This window comes from Hyla sarda, chromosome 3, assembly GCF_029499605.1.
Source record: "Hyla sarda isolate aHylSar1 chromosome 3, aHylSar1.hap1, whole genome shotgun sequence".
NCBI classification, from domain to species: domain Eukaryota; kingdom Metazoa; phylum Chordata; class Amphibia; order Anura; family Hylidae; genus Hyla; species Hyla sarda.
Genome location: NC_079191.1, coordinates 400,980,426 through 401,003,401, shown reverse-complemented (window position 1 = coordinate 401,003,401; position 22,976 = coordinate 400,980,426). Strand labels below are relative to the sequence as shown.

At 43.1% G+C, this 22,976-nt stretch overlaps 1 protein-coding gene across 6 annotated transcripts in view; it reads left to right on the top strand.

The window, feature by feature from the left end:
• Nucleotides 1-22,976, top strand: part of TTC7A (tetratricopeptide repeat domain 7A) — a 532,144-nt gene that overhangs the window by 440,899 nt on the left and 68,269 nt on the right. For all 6 annotated transcript variants that reach the window (XM_056568084.1, XM_056568088.1, XM_056568085.1 and 3 more), the window contains one exon: nucleotides 22,697-22,831. In XM_056568084.1, the coding sequence (XP_056424059.1) occupies nucleotides 22,697-22,831 (135 nt within the window). The remainder of the gene's footprint in view (nucleotides 1-22,696; nucleotides 22,832-22,976) is intronic.

Here is a 22,976-nt window from a genome sequence, read left to right as displayed (position 1 = left end):
TCTAGGAATAACCTTCATACTTCATCCTCACATTTTATAGGACTGAATTAATGTTTCCTGTAATTAAAAAAGTTACAGAGAAGATGTTTGGTGAAGGTCGTATATAAGGCTCTTCATGTGTAAGCTGATGGATCTGCATTTTTATTATTTTCTTATGGCAGTTTCTTCCTATAAAGGGATATATTATAGATTTTGCAGCTTTGTAGGTCTAACCTAGGGACTTTATAATTTCGGCCTAGATCGGTCTTAAAGCACACTGGTACAATAGAGGTTTTATCTACAACTTGACCCTAGCAACCTATCATTGTTTGCTTTTAAGGGTATGTTCACATGGTGGAAAATTAACCCCTTAAGGACGCAGGACGTAAATGTACGTCCTGGTGAGGTGGTACTTAACGCACCAGGACGTACATTTACGTCCTGTGCATAACCGCGGGCATCGGAGCGATGCCCGTGTCATGCGCGGCTGATCTCGGCAGCTGATCGCAGCCAGGGACCCGCCGGCAATGGCCGACACCCGCGATCTCGCGGGCGTCCGCCATTAACCCCTCAGGTGCCGGGATCAATACAGATCCCGGCATCTGCGGCAGTGCGCGATTTGAATGAATGATCGGATCGCCCGCAGCGCTGCTGTGGGAATCCGATCATTCAGAACGCCGCACGGAGGTCCCCTCACCTTCCTCTGTCCGGCTCCCGACGTCTACTTCTCTGGTCTGAGATCGAGCAGACCAGAACAGAAGATCGCCGATAACACTGATCTGTTCTATGTCCTATACATAGAACAGATCAGTATTAGCAATCATGGTATTGCTATGTAAAAAAAAAATGTAAAAGTAAAAAAAAAGTGAAAAATCCCCTCCCCCAATAAAAAAGTAAAACGTCCGTTTTTTCCTATTTTACCCCCAAAAAGCGTAAAAAATAAATTTCATAGACATATTTGGTATCGCCGCGTGCGTAAATGTCCGAACTATTAAAATAAAATGTTAATGATCCCGTACGGTGAGCGGCGTGAACGGAAAAAAAAAAGTCCAAAATTGCTACTTTTTTAATACGTTTTATTAAAAAAAAAATTATAAAAAATTTATTAAAAGTTTGTTATATGCAAATGTGGTATAAAAAAAAAGTACAGATCATGGCGCAAAAAATGAGCCCCCATACCGCCGCTTATACGGAAAAATAAAAAAGTTAGAGGTCATCAAAATAAAGGGATTATAAACTTACTAATTTGGTTAAAAAGTTTGTGATTTTTTTTAAGCACAACAATAATAGAAAAGTATGTAATCATGGGTATCATTTTAATCGTATTGACCCTCAGAATAAAGAACACATGTCATTTTTACCATAAATTGTACGACGTGAAAACGAAACCTTCCAAAATTAGCAAAATTGCGTTTTTCTGTTTAATTTCCCCAAAAAAATAGTGTTTTTTGGTTGCGCCATACATTTTATGATATAATGAGTTATGTCATTACAAAGGACAACTGGTCGCGCAAAAAACAAGCCCTCATACTAGTCTGTGGATGAAAATACAAAAGAGTTATGATTTTTAGAAGGCGAGGAGGAAAAAATGAAAACGTAAAAATTCAATTGTCTGAGTCCTTAAGGCCAAAATGGGCTGAGTCCTTAAGGGGTTAAAAGAATGTCCACCCAAAAAACAGGGGTGGAAATTTGCATGTTCATCTGGCACTAGGACCACTCGGAAATGCACCATCTTTTTAGACAGCAATTCATTTCTGAGAAGAGACCAGAGGCCAGAGCCTAACTAACTAATATGACCCTAGGGACTGGGGTGGAGACAAGACTGGCCTTAGCCCTTAATTGGCTAAAGAGTGACATGTCATCAGCTTAACAAAGTGCAGAAAGGGATTTGGGGTACAGAGAGTTAACAACCCCCTTGCACTAAATTTAGACTCAGTGCATGCAGGAAACAAATAAAGACACACAAAAATACAATTTTAACTCATCAATAAATTTTAAAGCATAAACCTGAGATTGGGCTGGGGACCTTTGTGGCAACAGCCACCTGAACAATGTTCATGGTAGCCCAAGGTGACCCTGTTTCAGAACACCACAGAAGTGCAGGATCTCCTCCTCTTTGTACAGTGTATAGAGACATAGATGTGCAAGATCTCCTTCTCTGTGTGTACAGTGTATAGAGACATAGAAGTGCAGGATCTCCTCCTCTGTGTATACAGTGTATAGAGACATAGAAGTGAAGGATCTCCTCCTCTGTGTATACAGTGTATAGAGACATAGAAGTGCAGGATCTCCTCCTCTGTGTACAGTGTATAGAGACATAGAAGTGCAGGATCTCCTCCTCTGTGTGTATAGTGTATAGAGATATAGAAGTGCAGGATCTCCTCCTCTGTGTGTACAGTGTATAGAGACATAGAAGTGCAGGATCTCCTCCTCTGTGTGTACAGAGTATAGAGACATAGAAGTGCAGGATCTCCTCCTCTGTGTGTACAATGTATAGAGACATAGAAGCGCAGAATCTCCTCCTCTGTGTGTACAGTGTATAGAGATATAGAAGTGCAGGATCTCCTCCTCTGTGTGTACAGTGTATAGAGATATAGAAGTGGAGAATCTCCTCCTCTGTGTGTACAGTGTATAGAAACATAGAAGTGCAGGATCTCCTCCTCTGTGTGTACAGTGTATAGAGACATAGAAGTACAGGATCTCTTCCTCTGTGCGTACAGTGTATAGAGACATAGAAGTGCAGGATCTCCTCCTCTGTGTGCAGTGTATAGAGACATAGCAGTGCAGGATCTCCTCCTCTGTGTACAGGGTATAGAGACATGGAAGCGCAGGATCTCCTCCTCTGTGTGTACAGTATATAAAGAGACATAGATGTGCAGGATCTCCTCCTCTGTGTGTACAGTATATAGAGACATGGAAGTGCAGTATCTCCTCCTCTGTGTACAGTGTATAGAGACGTAGAAGTGCAGGATTTCCTCCTCTGTGTGTACAGTGTATAGAGACATAGAAGTGCAGGATCTCATCCTCTGTGTGTACAGTGTATAGAGACATAGAAACACAGGATCACATCCTCTGTGTGTACAATGTATAGAGACATAGAAGTGCAGGATCTCCCCCTCTGTGTACAGTGTATAAAGACATAGAAGTGCAGGATCTCCTCCTCTGTGTGTACAGTGTATAGAGACATAGACGTGCAGGATCTCCTCCTCAGTGTGTTCAGTGTATATAGACATAAAAGTGCATCATCCCCTCCTCTGTGTATAGAGATATAGAAGTGCAGGATCTCCCCCTCTGTGTACAGTGTATAGAGACATAGAAGTGCAGGATCTCCTCCTCTGTGTGTTCAGTGTATAGAGACATAGAAATACAGGATCCCCTCCTCTGTGCGTTCAGTGTATAGAGACATAGAAGTTCAGGATCTCCTCCTCTGTGTATACAGTGCATAGAGACATAGAAGTGCAGGATTTCCTCCTCTGTATGTACGGTGTATAGAACATAGAAGTGCAGGATCTCCTCCTCTGTGTACAGTGTATAGAGACATAGAAGTGCAGGATATCCTGCTCTTTGTACAGTGTATAGAGACATAGAAGTGCAGGATCTCCTGATCTGTGTGTACAGTGTATAGAGACATAGAAGTGCAGGGTGCAGGATCTCCTCCTCTGTGTAAAGTGTATAGAGACATAGAAGTGCAGGATCTCCTCCTCTGTGTTTACAGTGTATAGAGGCATAGAAGTGCAGGATCTCCTCCTCTGTGTACAGTGTATAAAGACATAGAAGTGCAGGATCTCCTCCTCTGTGTGTACAGTGTAGAGAGACATAGAAGTGCAGGATCTCCTCCACTCTGTTTATAGTGTATAGAGACATAGAAGTGCAGGATTTCCTCCTCTGTGTACAGTGTATAGATACATAGAAGTGCAGGATCTCCTCCTCTGTGTGTAAAGTATATAGAAACATAGAAGTGCAGGATCTCCTGCTCTGTGTGTATAGTTTATAGAGATATAGAAGTGCAGGATCTCCTCCTCTGTGTGTATAGTGTATAGAGATATAGAAGTGCAGGATCTCCTCCTCTGTGTGTACAGTGTATAGAGACATAGAAGTGCAGGATCTCCTCCTTTGTGTACAGTGTATAGAGACATAGAAGTACAGGATCTCCTCCTCTGTGTGTACAGTGTATAGAGACACATAATTGCAGGATCTCATCTTCTGTGTGTACAGTGTATAGAGACATAGAAGTACAGGATCTCATCCTCTGTGTGTACAATGTATAGAGACATAGAAGTTCAGGATCTCCCCCTCTGTGTACAGTGTATAGAGACATAGAAGTGCAGGATCTCCTCCTCTGTGTGTACAGTGTATAGAGACATAGAAGTGCAGTTTCTCCTCCTCTGTGTGTACAGTGTATAGAGACAATGATGTGCAGTATATCCTCCTCTGTGTACAGTGTATGGAGACATAGAAGTGCAGGATCTCCTCCTCTGTGTACAATGTATAGAAACATAGACGTGCAGGATCTCCTCCTCTCCGTTTATAGTTATATAGACATAGAAGTGCAGGATCTCCTCCTCTCCGTTTATAGTTTATATAGACATAGAAGTGCAGGATCTCCTCCTCTGTGTACAGTGTATAGAGACATAGAAGTACAGGATCCCCCCCCCTTTGTGTACAGTGTATAGAGATATAGAAGTGCAGAATCTCCCCCTCTGTTTACAGTGTATAGAGACATAGAAGTGCAGGATCTGCTCCTCTGTGTGTTCAGTGTATAGAGACCTAGAAGTGCAGGATCCCCTTTTCTGTGTACAGTGTATAGAGATATAGAAGTGCAGGATCTCCTCCTCTGTGTGTACAGTGTATAGAGACATAGAAGTGCAGTTTCTCCTCCTTGTGTTGTACAGTGTATAGAGACATAGAAGTGCAGTATCTTCTCCTCTGTGTACAGTGTATAGAGACAGAGAAGTGCAGGATCTCCTCTTCTGTGTACAGTGTATAGAAACATAGAAGTGCAGGATCTCCTCCTCTCCATTTATAGTTTATATAGACATAGAAGTGCAGGATCTCCTCCTCTGTGTACAGTGTATAGAGACATAGAAGTGCAGGATCTCATCCTTTGTGTGTACAGTGTATAGAGACATAGAAGTGCAGGATTTCCTCCTCTGTTTATAGTGTATAGAGACATAGAAGTGCAGGATCTCATCCTTTGTGTGTACAGTGTATAGAGACATAGAAGTGCAGGATTTCGTCCTCTCAGTTTATAGTGTATAGAGACATAGAAGTGCAGTTTCTCCTCCTCTGTGTGTGTACAGTGTATAGAGACATAGATGTGCAGTATATCCTCCTCTGTGTACAGTGTATAGAGACATAGAAGTGCAGGATCTCCTCCTCTATGTGTACAGTGTATAGAGACATTGAAGTTTAGGATTTCCTCCTCTGTGGGTACAGTGTCTAGAGACACAGAAGTACAGGATCTCATCCTCTGTGTGTACAATGTATAGAGACATAGAAGTGCAGGATCTACCACTCTGTGTACAGTGTATAGAGACATAGAAGTGCAGGATCTCCTCCTCTGTGTACAGTGTATAGAGACATAGAAGTGCAGTTTCTCCTCCTCTGTGTACAGTGTATAGAGACATAGAAGTGCAGTATCTCCTCCTCTGTGTGTACAGTGTATAGAGACATAGAAGTGCAGGATCTCCTCTGTGTACAGTGTATAGAGACATAGAAGTGCAGGATCTCCTCCTCTGTGTACAGTGTAGAGAGACATAGAAGTGCAGGATCTCCTCCTCTGTGTGTGACACCATAGACTCCGCTTACCAGCTTTGGGAGAACTGCAAATTGTAGATCAAGCCTGCAGAACAGAAATCTGCTTAAAAAATGCCATATAAAAGTTACTTAACGCCTTAATGACCAAGCCCATTTTTGTTATTTTTGTGTTTTCGTTTTTTCATCCTCTCCTTCTTAAATCCATAACTCTGTCAGACCCATATGAGGGCTTGCTTTTTGTGTGACTAATTGTCCTTTGTAATGACTTCTCTCATTTTACCATAAAATGTACGGCGTACCAAAAAAAATTAATTTTTTTTAGTGAGAAAATTTAAATGCAAGCAACAATTTTGCTAATTTTGGAGGGTTTCGTTTTCACACTGTACATTTAACGGTAAAAAGGACATGTTTTCTTTATTCTGTGGGTCAATACGATTAAAATGATACCTATGATTACATACTTTTCAATTATTTTACCGCTTTAAAAAAAAATCGCTAACTTTTTTACCAAATTAGTATGTTTAAAATTCCTCTATTTTGACGACCTACAACTCTTTCATTTCTCTGTATAACTGGCGGTGTAAGGGCTCATTTTTGTGTACTTTTTATTGATACCACATTTGTGTATATAAAACTTTTAATACATTTTTTTATAATTTTTTTTGGAATATGATGTGACAAAAAAGAAGCAATTTAGATTATTTTTTTTTTTTTTACGTTTATGCTTCTCACCGTACGGAATCATTAACACTATATTTTGATAGTTCAGACATTTACGCATACGGCGATACCAAGTATATTTATAAAGTTTTTTTTTTACATTACATTTTATTTCCTTTTTTTTTATTTTGTTTGTTTTTACATTTTTTTACCTTATTGTTTTTTTTTTTCAACTTTAATAGTCCCCATAGGGGAGTATTTATAGCAGTCATTAGATTGCTAATACTGTTCAGTGCTATGCATGGGCATAGCACTGTTCAGTATTATCGGCGATCTTCTGCTGTGGTCTGCTCGATCTCAGACCAGAGCAGAAGACCCCAGGAAATGGTCGGAGGCAGGTGAGGGGACCTCCGTCTGCCATTATGGATGATCAGATCCGATCATCTATTTAAACATGCACATTGCCACAGATGCCATGATCTGTATTGATCATGGCATCTGAGGGGTTAATGGTGGACATCAGCGCAATCGCTGATGTCCGCCATTACCGGTGCGTCCCGGCTGCTGATACCAGTCGGGACCTGCAGTACATGACGCGATCATCGTTTCGATGCTCAAGGTCATGTACAGGATGTAAATGTACGTCCTGGTACCCGAAGTACCTTTGCACCAGGACGTACATTTACGTCCAGTGGTCGTTAAGGGTTTAATGGCCAGAAAGGAGAGTGCACAGTGTTTGTACAATTTTGCCATTAATTTCTGCAACAGATCTGCCAAATGTAAATTGACCTTATTAAGGAAAAAGTCTGAAATCCTTATTGTCTGGTTTTTCCCACAGCAACCAATCATAGCTCAGCTTTCCAGTCTTAACAAGCTCTGGTAAAGTGAAAGTTGAGCTGTAATTGGTTGCTATGGGAAAAATCAGACAATTAGGGTTTCAGGTTGATTGATAAATGAGGGTCATTGTCTGCATTCAGAGACTGACAACCTTCCTGACCTAATTCTACTCCTACAACTGTCTGTGCGCTAAACATGGCAGCAGCTCACGTCTCTTCTCTCTTCTGATACATTGTAACTGGAACAATAAAAAGGAAGAGATCACGATACATTCTCAGCCTCTAAATCAGCCGTTGGCTGTCTAGGCATGCTGGGAGTTGTAGTTTTGCAACACCTGAAGGCACACTGGTTGGGTAACACTGCTCTTAATGGAAACATGCCCATATCATGCACATTCACTTTTACTATTCCCACAGCACCACTTGTTCTATTCCAACACGGCTGCACCTATTCATTTCATTTCAGTAACTAGGTCATGTGATCACCAGTCTGATTCCCAAAACCTTCCAATGCTTAATGTGTCAGAACAGGATGCCAGTTCAAAGTCAGCTGACTTCCTGCGAACAACAGGATTACATCATCACATACCAGATTCCTCCTGCTTACAGACCACTCCCCTCCCAGCTTTTTCTGTATACTGCTGCTCCTCTAGCTCTGGGTCAGGATATATATGTATTCACCACCCCTGAGGCTCTGGGTCAGGATATATTTGTATCCACCACAGGCTGGGTTCATATACTGAATTTTGAATTGTTTGCTGCATTTTTGAAAATCACAGCAGAAACAGCCAAGAAGTGCAGAGAAGCATGGGAGAAATGCAATAAGAATTCAACATGTGAACACAGCCTAAAGAGTTCAAATCTTCATAAAACATCTCAATTGTGATTACTGGTAAATCACTTTGTCCTTGTGACAATATTTCTCTAAAAAAATGCTATTTAAATAAGAAAACGCATTAAAGCTGTATATAATATGAACTGGCCCCAACCCACTTATACGTGTAATGAGTTTACTTGGGTGACCTTCAGCACCAGCAGCTTAAAGGAGTACTCAAACTTAGTAACATTTTTTATCCCCTATCCAAAGAATAGGGGATATGTGTCTGATCGCGAGGGTCCGATTGCTGGAACCCCCTGCGATCTCCTGCCCGATGCCTTGGCTCTCCCCATAAAAGGAGTATGTGGACCCCCACATCTCTATGGGAAAGCTGGAGATACAGGGTTTGTTGGCCCACCAGTTTGTGCTGTTGTTAACACAGCTCCTTTAATGGGGAGAGCCAAGACACCAGGTAGAAGATCAGACACTTATTCCCAATCTCTTGGAAAGGGGATACATTTTACTGACCCGGAGTACCCCTTTCATGAGATGACCAGGTGCAGTGTTCAAACACCACACTCTCAGCTAAAGGATTCATGGGAAATGTAGTTAGCATAAGCAAGGAATTTCAGTCATCTATTTACTTCCATCATGAAGCATAACTTATGCCTGCCACATCAGCTAAAACAGGTAAGCACAAGGCATACACAAGAACCTCTATATTATTCTCTTATAATAGCCTCTGCTGCACTATATAAACAAGACAAATTCCCGAGGTGCTTCTGTTCTTTTTACTATAATTTAGGCTAGACAGTATTGTCAATTATAGCACAAATATAGGCCTGCACATAACTGATGTAGATTTGGTTTTGTGTTTATAGAGCTGCCGTATTTTATTCCAGCGTACATTAAAATAACACCAGCATTTATCCAGATAAACAGGGGAGCTTTAGGGAAGCAGGAGATTTGCAGCTCTGGATCTCTGCTATGAAAAATAGGGACTGCCTTTCCAAAACAGGGACACCTGAGGGCATGAGCCTTTATAGTTTCAGATTGCCGTTGGCTGCCACGCCGGATAACCATCTGTTTATTTGAATGCACATAGGAGATGATAACACAGTATTTGCATAGACATATATTGTATTTTCATTGAATTGTTTTTACCGTTTGTTTCCCTTTAAGAAAACTCCAGCATAACTAATGTATGCAAAGGTCAGGAATCTGCCGTGATTTAAATGGTATCAGTGTTTATCAGATTAACAGCTGCTAACCCAGCTGTTCCCTAATATCCTGGCTCACTAGGTAGGTTAAAGCATTGGCTTCCAGACCTCCCCACGTGTCCTGTGCTGTAAATCTCTCAGCACAGCGCTCAATCTTGTTAAAGGACAAATAAACCGAAAGCAGCTAAGTGAATGATGTATGGAAATATACATGTGAAGTACGGACATGCCATACTGGGATATACCACCATGATCTCAACTTTAGTATATACATGATATAAAGCTTTCAACAAGCTCCTGAAAATTTCTGATTACAAGTTAGAATTTAAAGAGACCTGTTATAACCCCTGACATACGGTAGTCTGTTATAGCAAACTAGCTGAGTACCCATCCTCATATTCTGCCCTTATCTGCCATCCTCATATCCCATCCTTATATCCCGACTTAATATCCTAACCTCATCCTCCTATCTCAACCTCATATGCCATCCTTATATCCCGACCTACCTTATATCCTATCCTCATATTCCGGCCTACCTCATATCCTGACCTAACTTATACAGTGGTCCCTCAAGTTACAATATTAATTGGTTCCAGGACGACCATTGTATGTTGAAACCATTGTATGTTGAGACCATAACTCGATGGAAACCTGGTATTTGGTTCTGACACTCCAAAAAAATAGGAAAAAGTGAGGATATTGATGTCGCAAACATTAAATTTTCGGTTCACGAACGCGAACTTCCGCGAATGTTCGCAAACCGCCATTGACTTCAATGGGCAGGCGAATTTTAAAACCCACAGGGACTCTTTCTGGCCACACTAGTGATTTAAAAGTTGTTTCAAGGGGACTAATACCTGGACTGTAACTGCCAGAGTGGGATCCATGGCAAAACTCCCATGGAAAATTACATAGTTTATGCAGAGTCTGGTTTTAATCCATAAAGGGCATAAATCACCTAACATTCCTAAATTATTTGGAATAACGTGCTTTAGCCCCTTTTTGGCAGCACATAGAGACCCCTTTAGGCATCACATAGTTAGATCCCCCCTTTAGGCAGCACATAGTTAGAGCCCCCCTTTAGGCAGCACATAGTTAGATCCCCCCTTTAGCCATCACATAGTTAGATCCCCCCCTATAGGCAGTACATAGATTCCCCCATGTTAGGCAGCACATAGTTAGAGCCTCCCTTAAGGCATCACATAGATTTCCCCATATTAGGCAGCACATAGTTAGAGCCCCCCTTTAGGCAGCACATAGTTAGATCACCCCTTTAGCCATCCCATAGTTAGATCCCCCCTATAGGTAGTACATAGATTCCCCCAAGTTAGGCAGCACATAGTTAGAGCCCCCCTTTAGGCAGCACATAGTGGGATTTGAACCCAAGGCCCCAGCGCTGCAAGTCAGCAGTGCTAACCTCTGAGCCACCATGCTACCCTTAGCATACATCTAATATGCACGGTTGCTAAAATGGACAGAGATGTCAGCAGAGAGTACCAGAAAAATTAGGCATGTACTCATGGCTCACAAAGTCGGTATTGTTGCAGCCGCTGCTGTAGCAGCGGCCAGAAAAATTGCAGCAGCAGAAAAAGCGCAGCACCAGAGGCCAGAAAAATTAGGCATGTACACATGGCTGAAATATAAGAACAAGCGCATATCCAAGAGTCCAGAAGACTCTATAATGCAGGACGGAAAAACACACAAAGAAATTATTTTCTAAATAAAATTTTTCATCAAATTGAGAAACAGAGTTCTTCCCTCTCTGTATTTTACTTTTGAAAATTTAAGTTAAAAAATCACATGCAACAAGCGTTCCTTTGTGAAATGGTTAGTACTCTTGAAAATTCAAGTTTAAATTTAGCATGAAGTCCAGAAGACTCTATAATGAAGGACGGTGAAAAACACAAAGAAATCCTTTTCAAAATAAAAGGGCCCCTCAACAGGCACGACAGCATGAAAGACCCCATTTGCTCAAGGTTGGATGCCGAGCTACTAATGTCCCGTTCCTCATCCTCAGTGATGTCAGGGAAGGTATCATCTTCTTCCCCCCAGCCACGTACAACACCACGGGAACCAGATAGGTGACAATGAGCACCCTGGGATGCCTGTTGTGGTTGGTCTTCCTCCTCCTCTTCAAAGCCACATCCCTCCTCTGACTCTTCTTCCTCACAATCCTCTTCCAGCGTTGCCGCAGGTCCAGCAAGCGATGCTGATAAGGCTGTTTCTGGTGGTGATGGTGACCACAACTCTTCTTCTTCACGCTCATTTACTGCCTGATCCAGCACTCTTTGCAGGGCACGCTCCAGGAAGAAAACAAATGGTATGATGTCACTGATGGTGCCTTTGGTGCGACTGACTAGGTTTCTCACCTCCTCAAAAGGACGCATAAGCCTACAGGCATTGCGCATGAGCATCCAGTAACGTGGCAAAAAAAGTCCCAGCTCCGCAGATGATGTCCTAGCACCCCAGGCATACAAATATTCGCTAACAGCTTTTTCTTGTTGGAGCAGGCGGTCGAACATTAGGAGTGTTGAATTCCAACGTGTTGGGCGGTCGCAAATCAAGCGCCTCACTGGCATGATGGACAGAGATGTCAGCAGAGAGTACCAGAAAAATTAGGCATGTACACATGGCTGAAAAATTTGGTATTGTTGAAGCCGCTGCTGTAGCAGCGGCCAGAAAAATTGCAGCGGCAAAAAAAAAGTGCAGCACCAGAGGCCAGAAAAATTAGGCATGTACACATAGCTGAAAAATTTGGTATTGTTGCAGCCGCTGCTGTAGCTGCAGCCAGTAAAATTTCTGTTTGTTTCCCAGCCAGAAAGTGCCCTAAAACATTGCGGCTTGAACCATAGTTGGTGGCGGATAAGTCATGCAAGTCATCCTTGGTCGCTACCTTACCCAGACGGAACGTGATTGGTCGGATTCTTCAAAAAAGAGTTGCCGCCGATGCCTCTTGGAATCCTCCAAAGAGGAAATACATGTCTCATCCCTGATTGGTCGCCGCCCGGACCTGCCCAGCAGCGATTGGTCGAATTCTTCAAAAAAAGATTTGCCGCCGATGCCTATAGGAATCCCCCAAAGAGGAATCAGGAGTCTTTAACCAGATTGGTCGCCTGCCCAGCAGCGATTGGCTGAAAGATTTGAAAGACATCCTGCCGCCACCAGCGGCAAAGACTTGAAACCTGAACTCATACGTCCCCTCTCTGATTGGCTCACTCAACATCCCGAACAGCCAATCAGAGTTAAGCCTACCATCCCCATGCCCATGTTTGGATGACATCCCATCACCGACTTTTTCCTATGACAGTGTAACTGTACACAGCTATGTACGGCACGTTCCTGATTGGTCGCCCCATACCATCCAGCAGCGAGCGACCAATCCGCTTCAAGAGGCCTGTCTTCATTCAAAATCCACCACGGCAACCCTGCAGAGCGTCACCCGGTTTACCCAATGCGCAGTGTAGGTGATATACCTGCCCCGACCATGCTTTGCAGACCAGGTATCAGTGGTCAGATGGACCCTTGCCCCAACACTGTGTGCCAGACATGCCACTACTTCCTGTTGCACAATCGAGTATCGGTTGGGGATTGCCTTTTGTGCAAAGAAATAGCTAAAAAAAAAAAATTGCTATTTTTTTTATTTTAATTTTTTTAAATACATTATTTAAAAGCTAGCGGGCTATGAGTTCAGATAAGCCAGCTGTCAGACGCCGGGCTAGGGGGTGACTTTGTGACATTGGCATCTTACGCTCAAGCATGTCCTTGACAGACGTAGACGTAAAGTAGACACTGTAGGCCTGACACACACGCTTGCAGGCAACTAACTGCTATTCAATCTATTACAGTCAAAATTGTATTTTTGTTTGTTAAATTTACACAACTGTCACACCACATATAATTTGCACTAGTGTGACAATGAGCCCAGCAGGCCCAAAAACTCCCAAGTGTGAAGTGAACTGACTGATTTTATTTCACAGCCAAAAAAAGATTTTTTTTTTTCAAATTTACACTATGGTCACACCACATATGATTTGCACTAGTGTGACAATGAGCCCAGCAGGCCCAAAAACTCCCAAGTGTGAAGTGAACTTACTGATTTTATTTCACAGCCAAAAAAGGTTATTTTTTTTTAAATTTACACTATGGTCGGTCACCCCAAAGATGATTTGCACTAGTGTGACAATGAGCCCTAAGGGCCAAAAGACTCCCAAGTGTGAAGGGAAGTGACTGATTTTATTTCACAGCCAAAAAAGGTTTTTTTTTGTTTTTTTTGCACAAGTGTCACACCAAATGTGATTTGCACTAGGGTGACACAATTTGCCCTGCAGGCAAAAAAAAAAACTGGCAACTGTGACGTGAACTGACAGTGACTGGTTTTATTTAACAGCCAAAAAAGGTATTTTTTTATTTTTATTTGCACAACTGTCACACCAAATATGATTTGCACTAGTGTGACAATGAGCAAAAAAGCTTGCCAGCGGAGTTCCCCTTTTAAGCAGTGGTCCCCAACCAGGGTGCCTTCAGCTGTTGCAAAACACACGGACTCATATATTTCAGCCCTTTGAATACTGTAGTAGTTAGTTGCTTTAAAGAAAAAAAGCTTGCCAGCGGAGTTCCCCTTTTAAGAAGTGGTCCCCAACCAGGGTGCCTCCAGCTGTTGCAAAACACTGACTGATATCTTTCAGCACTTAGAATACTGTAGTAGTTAGTTGCTTGAAGTAACTTAAGTTTTATAATGGAATGAAGACAAAAGATCAGACCGGCAGACTCACCACGATTCTCTTCTTCTTTATTTGCGTCAGCAATGCTTAGACAAATACTCACAAACTTGGGGGGTCAGGACGTGCAGTGGGGGGACAAACTGGCAACAGACTCCGTTTCGCACGGACCACCGTGCTTCCTCCGGCCATTCCTATGGAGTCTGTTGCCAGTTTGTCCCCCCACTGCACGTCCTGACCCCCCCAAATTTGTGAGTATTTGTCTAAAGCATTGCTGATGCAAATAAAGAAGAGAATCGTGGTGAGTCTGCCAGTCTGATCTTTTGTCTTTATTCCATTATATCATCTGTGTCTCAGCTTTGACCAGAGCACCACCACTCTCATTCACATTCATCCACCTATACCACATCGAGTCCATCAGTGAGACCAGTGCCGTGCCACTCGCACTATCTTCTAACTTAAGTTTTATACTGAAGTACCCCTTTTAACCAGCGGTTCCCTCCCAACCAGGGTGCCTCCAGCTGTTGCAAGCCACACGGACTGATATTTGAGCCCTAAAAAGGGCTTTTTTGGGTGCTGTCCTTAAAGCAGATGTTACACTAGTGCTTTAGGAGTAAACTGGACCCTGAATACACCACCTAGCAGCAACCTAGCTATCGCTTTCCCTATACAGCAGGAGCAGCTTCTCTGACCCTCCACTTCCTAAGCCTGCAGCATGCCGAATGAGGGTAAAATGGCGTTCGTGCAAGAGGTAGGAGGGTCTGGAATGGAGGGACTGCTGCTGATTGGCTGTAATGTGTCTGCTGACTCTGACTCACAGGGTCAAAGTTTACCGCAATGTTAAAGTATAGGGGGCGGATCAAACTTCACATATGTTCGCTCGGTGAGGCGAACATGCTAAATTCGCCGGGAACTGTTCGCCGGCAAACAATTCGCTACATCTCTAAGTGAGGATTAAAGATAAATAAGTAAATAACTAATACAGATAAAGCAAATCCTTACATATACTGTAAAAGTACCGTATTTATCGGGGTATACCACGCACTGGCCTATAACACGCACCCTCATTTTACCAAGAATATTTGGGTAAAAAAAGTTTTTTACCCAAATATCCTTGGTAAAATGAGGGTGCGTGTGTGTGCATGCGTATACCCCGATACACTGTTTCTGACCCCGCTGAAGCCCCCAGGAAAGGCAGGGGGAGAGAGGCCGTCGCTGCCCGCTTCTCTCCCCCTGCCTTTCCTGGGGTCTAGAGCCCTGCTGCCGCCGCTTCTCTCCCGCTGGCTGTCTGCGCCGCTGCCCGTTCTCTCCCCCTGACTATCGGTGCCGGCGCCCCATTGAGAGAAGCGGTGCCGGCAATGGGGCAGCGGCGCCGATAGCCAGGGGGAGAGAAGGGGCAGCAGCACCCACTGCCCTGTTGCCTCCCCCATCCCCGGTTGTATAATTACCTGTTTCCGGGGTCTGGTCCGTGCTGCTTCAGGCCTCCGGTGTGCGTCCCCTGCGTCGTTGCTATGCACTGCACTGCACGGCGCGGCGCAATGAGGAGTGACGTCAATGTGTCTCGCAGCGCATAGAAACGACGCAGGGGACGCACACCGGAGGCCTGAAGCAGCGCGGACCCGACCCCGACAACAGGTAATTATACAATGGGGGAGGCAACGGGGCAGCGGTGCCGGCAATGGGTGCCGCTGCCCCTTCTCTCCCTCTGTCTGTGGGCGCCACTGCCCCATTGCCGGCGCGCTTCTCTCCCCCTGGCTATCGGCGCCGGCAATGGGCCAGTGGCACCGATAGCCAGAGGGAGAGAACGGGCAGTGGCACCGATAGCCAGGGGGAGAGAAGGGCCGGCAGCAGGGCTCTAGACTCCAGGACAGGCAGGGGCAGAGAAGTCGGCAGCGACGGCAGGTCTCTGCACCTGCAAAGCCGCTGCAGTTCATTTATCGGCATATAACACGCAGGTAGACTTTAGGCTAAAAAATTTTGCCTAAAAAGTGCGTGTTATACGCCGATAAATACGGTAATAAAGATCTGCTGGGAGCTGTAAATAACTATCTATTTAAGTGTTTCTCATATCCTGACCTCATATCCTTTCCTCATATGCCAACCTCATATCATGTCCCATATCTTGTCCTCTTATCCTGTCCCCAACACTAAATATTTTTTTGCACGATCCTGGTGGACAGTAGAGAGCATGTTTAAAAGTCCCCATCAATCTCTGCAGCCCCAGAGTAATGTGACCAGGAGATGTACCAGAAGTCCCATAGACTTGCATAGAACATCAGTGAATAACCCCACCCTCACATAAGAAAGTGGGTTAGGGTTGATTTAAAGGGAAATTGACAGCTGGTTCACCCGCACTAAACCCAATACACAGGCTTATAGTGGGGGTGAACCTGATTGGCGCTGTTTCCTTGAAATGACGCCCAATACACAGGCTTATAGTGGGGGTGAACCTGATTGGCGCTGTTTCCTTGAAATGACGCCCAATACACAGGGTTATAGTGCGGGTTAACCTGATTAAAATGATGTATAGCTTGGATCGGCACAGCTGTTCTGGAAATGCAGGGTGTATAAGCAGGGGTCAAGTCCCGGGGAAAAAAAGTGTGGGAACTCACCCAAGATTTCTAATACACCCCCACAGTTTGCGCAAAAAAACGAACGAAAATGTCCAAGCTAAAACTTGAAATAAAAAGAGAAAAGGCGCTCCTTGTGAAGTATCACTTGCAAGAAGGATACCTAGGAGGGGGAAGGAGAGTCACCGCTTACCAGAACTTGTTGTGTAACAACATACACAACAATGGAGTCAGCATATAAATAGAAGTGAGCCCGTCTGCAGCCTTCCTAGGTATGGACATCAAAATCGGAAACGGCATAGTGAAGGCAGGAATTGCTGCACTGAACCAGGCATAGAGTCGTGAAGGTAAGTTGTTCCAGCTGAAATTTTTATTACCCACAATGCAACGCTTTTTGCTGCGCATGTGCAGCTTCCTCAGGCATGGCAATACAGGGCAACACCCTGGTTTAAATACTCTAGAGGTGTTAACCCTTAAATAGCAAAATTACATGAAACAACAAGAAAATTCTATATACATACATATTGTGAGTTATACAACACTAAACATTTAATAATAATAATAATAATAAACAGTTTCCAGTGGTTAGGTATGCATGTATATATATATATATTAATCCATAAGTAGAGCATCTACATAGCAAAACACGCACAGTCAAATTCATACTATGTGGTAGGTATAATGTTGTGCAGTATTTTAAGATTAAATCAGATATGATGTTAAATTTAGTTTTTTCTATGCAAGGATCACATGTAAAAAGAAGTAAATTATTTTTAAGAAAATGGATAAATGACTATAAAATGCTAAATTCATGTATGATTTCTTATTATTTAAAAAAAACAAAATATTTTTATTAACGTGCATTTTCAATGGTCTCATTAAGACCCCATGCGACTAAAGTAACCAATTTGTGAATCCAAAAGGATTCACGATAAATTAGATGTTGAAATCTGTTATGAATGTATTCTGGTGCTGTTTCAAGAATTGTGAGATTTAATGAATCTAGAGAATTTTGATGTTTTCTTGTAAAATGTCTAGAGAGGCTGTGCATCATGAAACCATGTTTTATGTTCCAACGATGTTTATTCATACGGGATCGCACCATTTGTACAGTGCGACCAACGTATTGAAGGTTGCAATCACAGGACAGTAGGTATATAGCAAAGCTAGTGTCACATGAAAAGTGACCTTTCATTTGATACATATTATTGGATTGAAGTGATTTGAACTGGGTTTTATGTTCTCCAATCAGTGCGCAGCATATACCATCGGCATTTACCGCTAGGGGTGCATAAGGACTCAGTCTGAACAGGATTTTCATTTAAAGTTTTTAATCTTCCCGGAGCTAATAGGTTCTGAAGATTTTTAGAACGTCTAAAGGTGATATTCGGAGAATGCGGGACTAATTCTTTAAGAATTGGATCGTTTAAAATGATAGGCCAGTTTTTACGAAGTATATTTTTGATGTTTGTTGCTTTATTATTAAAATTTGTTACAAAATTAAACCTACATTTTTGATTATTCATTCCTGAGATGTTATCAGTATTATTATATTGAAGTTGATGTTTTTCTTTAGGAATAATAAGCTCAGATTGTTTTTTGTTTTTTTACCTTTTTATAAGCCTCTGATAGGAGGCGTTTAGGATACCCCTTTTCTGTGAAGCGTCCCCTAAGGACAGCAGCCTGCGCATCGAAATCTACATCTACAAGCTAAAACTTGACATCCTGCACGGTTCCATGATTCTTACAGGCCACAGGCATACAGCTGCCTACGGAGTATAAGAGTGACACACTGTAACAAACCTCATCCTCATGTAATCTCCGTACTACTGGGGTGACACACTGTAACAAACCCCCTCCTCATGTAATCTCCTTACTACTGGGGTGACACACTGTAACAAACCCCCTCCTCATGTAATCTCCTTACTACTGGGGTGACACACTGTAACAAACCTCCTCATCATGTAATCTCCTTACTACTGGGATGACACACTGTAACAAACCTCCTCCTTATGTAATCACCTTACTACTGGGGTGACACACTGTAACAAACCTCATCCTCATGTAATCTCCGTACTACTGGGGTGACACACTGTAACAAACCTCATCCTCATGTAATCTCCGTACTGCTGGGGTGGCACACTGTAACAAACCTCCTCCTCATGTAATCTCCTTACTACTGGAGTGACACACTGTAACAAACCTCCTCCTCATTTAATCTCCTTACTACTGGGGTGACACACTGTAACAAACCTCCTCCACATGTAATCACCTTACTACTGGGGTGACACACTGTAGCAAACCTCTTCCTCATGTAATCTCCTTACTACTGGGGTGACACACTGTAACAAACCTCCTCCTCATGTAATCTCCTTACTACTGGGGTGACACACTGTAACACACCTCCTCCACATGTAATCACCTTACTACTGGGGTGACACACTGTAACAAACCTCCTCCACATGTAATCACCTTACTACTGGGGTGACACACTGTAACAAACATCATCCTCATGTAATCTCCTTGCTACTGGGATGACGCACTGTAACAAACCTCCTCCTCATGTAATTACCCTACTACTGTGGTGACGCACTGTAACAAACCTCCTCCTCATATAATCTCCTTACTACACGGGTGACACACTTTAACAAACCTCCTCCTCATGTAATCTCCTTACTACTGGGGTGACACACTGTAACAAACCTCCTCCTCATGTAATCTCCTTACTACTGTGGTGACACACTGTAACAAACCCCCTCCTCATGTAATCTCCTTACTACTGGGGTGACACACTGTAACAAACCTCCTCCTCATGTAATCTCCTTACTACTGGGGTGACACACTTTAACAAACCTCCTCCATATGTAATCACCTTACTACTGGGGTGACACACTGTAACAAACCTCCTCCTCATGTAATCACCTGACTACTGGGGTGACACATTGTAACAATCCCCCTCCTCATGTAATCACCTTACTACTAGGGTGACACACTGTAACAAACCTCCTCCCCATGTAGTCTCCTTACTATTGTGGTGACACATTGTAAAAAGCCCCCTCCTCATGTAATTACCCTACTACTGTGGTAACAAATCTCCTTCTATTTAATTACCTTACTGGAGTGACATGTGACCTCTCCTCCACCTCAGCCCCGCCTTCTCCACAGCATCACACAGGTCCTTCAGCCAAGATCTTTCCTCTCCTCCACAGCTAAGCTCCACCCCCAACATGTGATGGTGACATCATCACAGGTCCTACATCTCCAGCATCTAGCAGTCCGGGCCAGGGGAGGAGACGGAGGGAGGGTAAGAATAATTCAGAGGTCGGTCCTGCAGGACTAATGTAAAACAGGGATGGCGTTCCTCCTCTGGAAAAAGCAAAGGAACGCCGTTCCTGTGTGTTCCTGCAGGACTCAAGCCCTGTGTATAAGCCTCCATTGCTAATATGTAAATGTTGTCCTTTTATACCCTAACAGCTGTTCATGTTGTCTGTATTTTCAAGCTGACAGATTCCCTTTATTTCTTGCCATTTTGCTGCTGTAGAGTCTGTGCAACTCCATTACATAGTTGGCTATTCTGTATAGTTGGCTGTCCTAACAGTACACTTCTTCTGGCTGCGGTCATAGCTACAGCATGATTTACTGGGAGGGATGTGAACCATGTGTGAAACTACAAACTGCATATTGCAGCCTAGAGATAGGTGCAACTTTTGTTTTAACTCAAGGTAGCGACGAGAATATGCAACAATCTTTTTTTTTTTCCTTTAATGTGTCCTTAGTCTTTAGGTTCAGTAAAATCTTAAAGGGGTTATCCAGGAAAAAAACTGGAAAAAAAAAAAGAACAACCTTAACTTCAGAAGCTCATAAGTACTGAAAGGATTAAAGGGGTATTCCAGGCAAAACCTTTTTTTTATATATATATCAACTGGCTCCGGAAAGTTAAACAGATTTGTAAATTACTTCTATTAAAAAATCTTAATCCTTCCAATAGTTATTAGCTTCTGAAGTTTTCTGTCTAACTGCTCAATGATGATGTCACGTCCCGGGAGCTGTGCATGATGGGAGAATATCCCCATAGGAACTACACAGCTCCTGGGACATGAGTCATCAGAGAGCAGTTAGACAGAAAACAACAACTCAACTTCAGAAGCTAATAACTATTGGAAGGATTAAGATTTTTGAATAGAAGTAATTTACAAATCTGTTTAACTTTCCGGAGCCAGTTGATATATAAAAAAAAAGTTTTGGCCTGGAATACCCCTTTAAGATTTTTTAATAGAAGTAATTTACAAATCTGTTTAACTTTCTGGAGCCAGTTGATATATAAAAAAAAGGTTTTTTTTTCCTGGAATACCCCTTTAAAGGCGCTGTCTATTGTACATCACAGGCCATGTCAATGGTGATAAATATCATTACAAGCTTCTTGTGTAAATAATAAAAATCTGAAATGTATTAGGTCATCCTAAAAAGTGTTGATAAAAGCAAAGCTAAACACAAACACGCATCAAGATGTAGCAGCCCCTAATCTTGGCAGCCATGATTTTGTTGGCATTTTGCTTCGTTTTTATCAACAGGTCTGTGTTATTTTCACCTTTTAGGATGACTTAATACATTTAGGATTTTTATTATTTATACGAGAAGCTGGTGAAATAAACCTGCTATTCAGCTGCATTCCTACATGGGCTCTTGCCCGCTGCTTCTTCGTCCATGCTTCCTGCTAGATATCTCGTGTCCCTCCACAGATTGTTGTTTATATGGTTGGTGAGCTGGGTCCAGTCACTCTGTGATATACCATTCATACTTCTTATACTATGATTCTCCTTAAGTAGATACCACAAAATTCGGAATAGTCCTTTTTTTTTTGTTTTGTTATGTTGTACCACATCTGCACATCTCTTCTGTGGTTTTACTCCATCAAAGTAATAAATGGTGCCCTTTCAAATGAATGTGCAACTACGTAATATGCTGTTGCACGGACTACTCTCTGTTCTGGCTAACAGTGGGGAGTCCTAGGCAGAGGACCCTCTTAATCACATCCTAGTGCTCTAACACTGTATAAGTTATGTACTCTCTGGCCTAAGCAGAAGACCCTCTCAATTGCATCTTAATGCTCTAAAACTGTACAGATTACTATGTGTCCTAAGCAGAGGACCTTCTCGATACCGCCTTAACACTGATGACCCTGCCCTTACACTTATGACCTTGTCTTTACACTTATGACCCTTCCCTAACATTGATGAGAATGCCCTAGAACTGATGACACGGCCCTAACACTAATGACCCTGCCCTAACACTGATTACCCTGCCCTAGCACTGATGACCCTGCCTTAGTGCTGATAACCCTGCCCTAACACTAATGATTCTGCCCTAACACTCATGACCCTGCCCTAACACTAATGACCCTGCCCTAACACTAGTTATGCTGCATCAACACTGATGACCCTGCTCTTACACTCATGACCCTTCCCCCACCACTAGGGATGCTGCCCTAACACTGATGACCTTGCCCTAACACTGATGACCCTGCCCTAACAATGATGACCCTGCCCTAACAATGATGACCCTGCCCTAACAATGATGACCCTTCCCTTACAATGATGACCCTGCCCTAGCACTCATGACCCTTCCCTTACACTGATGACACTGCCCTAACACTGATGACACGGTCCCAACACTGATGATCCTGTCCTAACACTGATGATCCTGCCCCAGCACTGACGACCCTGCCCAAACACTGAAGACCCTTTCCTAGCACTGATGACCCTTCACTTACACTTATGACCCTGCCCTAACACTGTTGACCCAGCCCTAACACTGTTGACCCTGCCCTAGCATTGATGACACTCCCTTAACACTGATGACCCTCTCATAGAACTGATGATCCTGCCCCACCACTGATGACCTTACCCTTACACTAAAGACCCTGCCCCAACACTGAAGACCCTACCCTAGCACTAATGACCCTTCCCTTTCACTGATGACCCTGCTCTAACACTCATGACCCTGCCCTAACACTGTATAAGGACAAGTGTTGTTGTAACGGGAAATATACTCCATTTCTCACCCACTTTAATGAAGAAATTTACATGTACAGTAACTGGATATAGCACCAAATAATCATATATTCTTATTTTTTCCATAGGATCCCAACGTGCATCTTCCATTGCCGCATCTCGCATGGAGCAGGCCATGTCTGAAATAAGCATGCACAGCAGCACCCAAAAGCAGGGACCAATGCAGCAGTGGGTCACCCTGGAGCAGATATGGCTGCAGGCAGGTAAGTTCTCAAGATGTCACTTAGATCATACCAGCGTTTCCCAACCAGGTTGCCATCGCTGCTGTAAAACTACAACTCCTAGCATGCCCGTACAGCCATTGGCTGTCCGGGCATGCTGGGAGTTGTAGTTATGCAGCAGCGATGG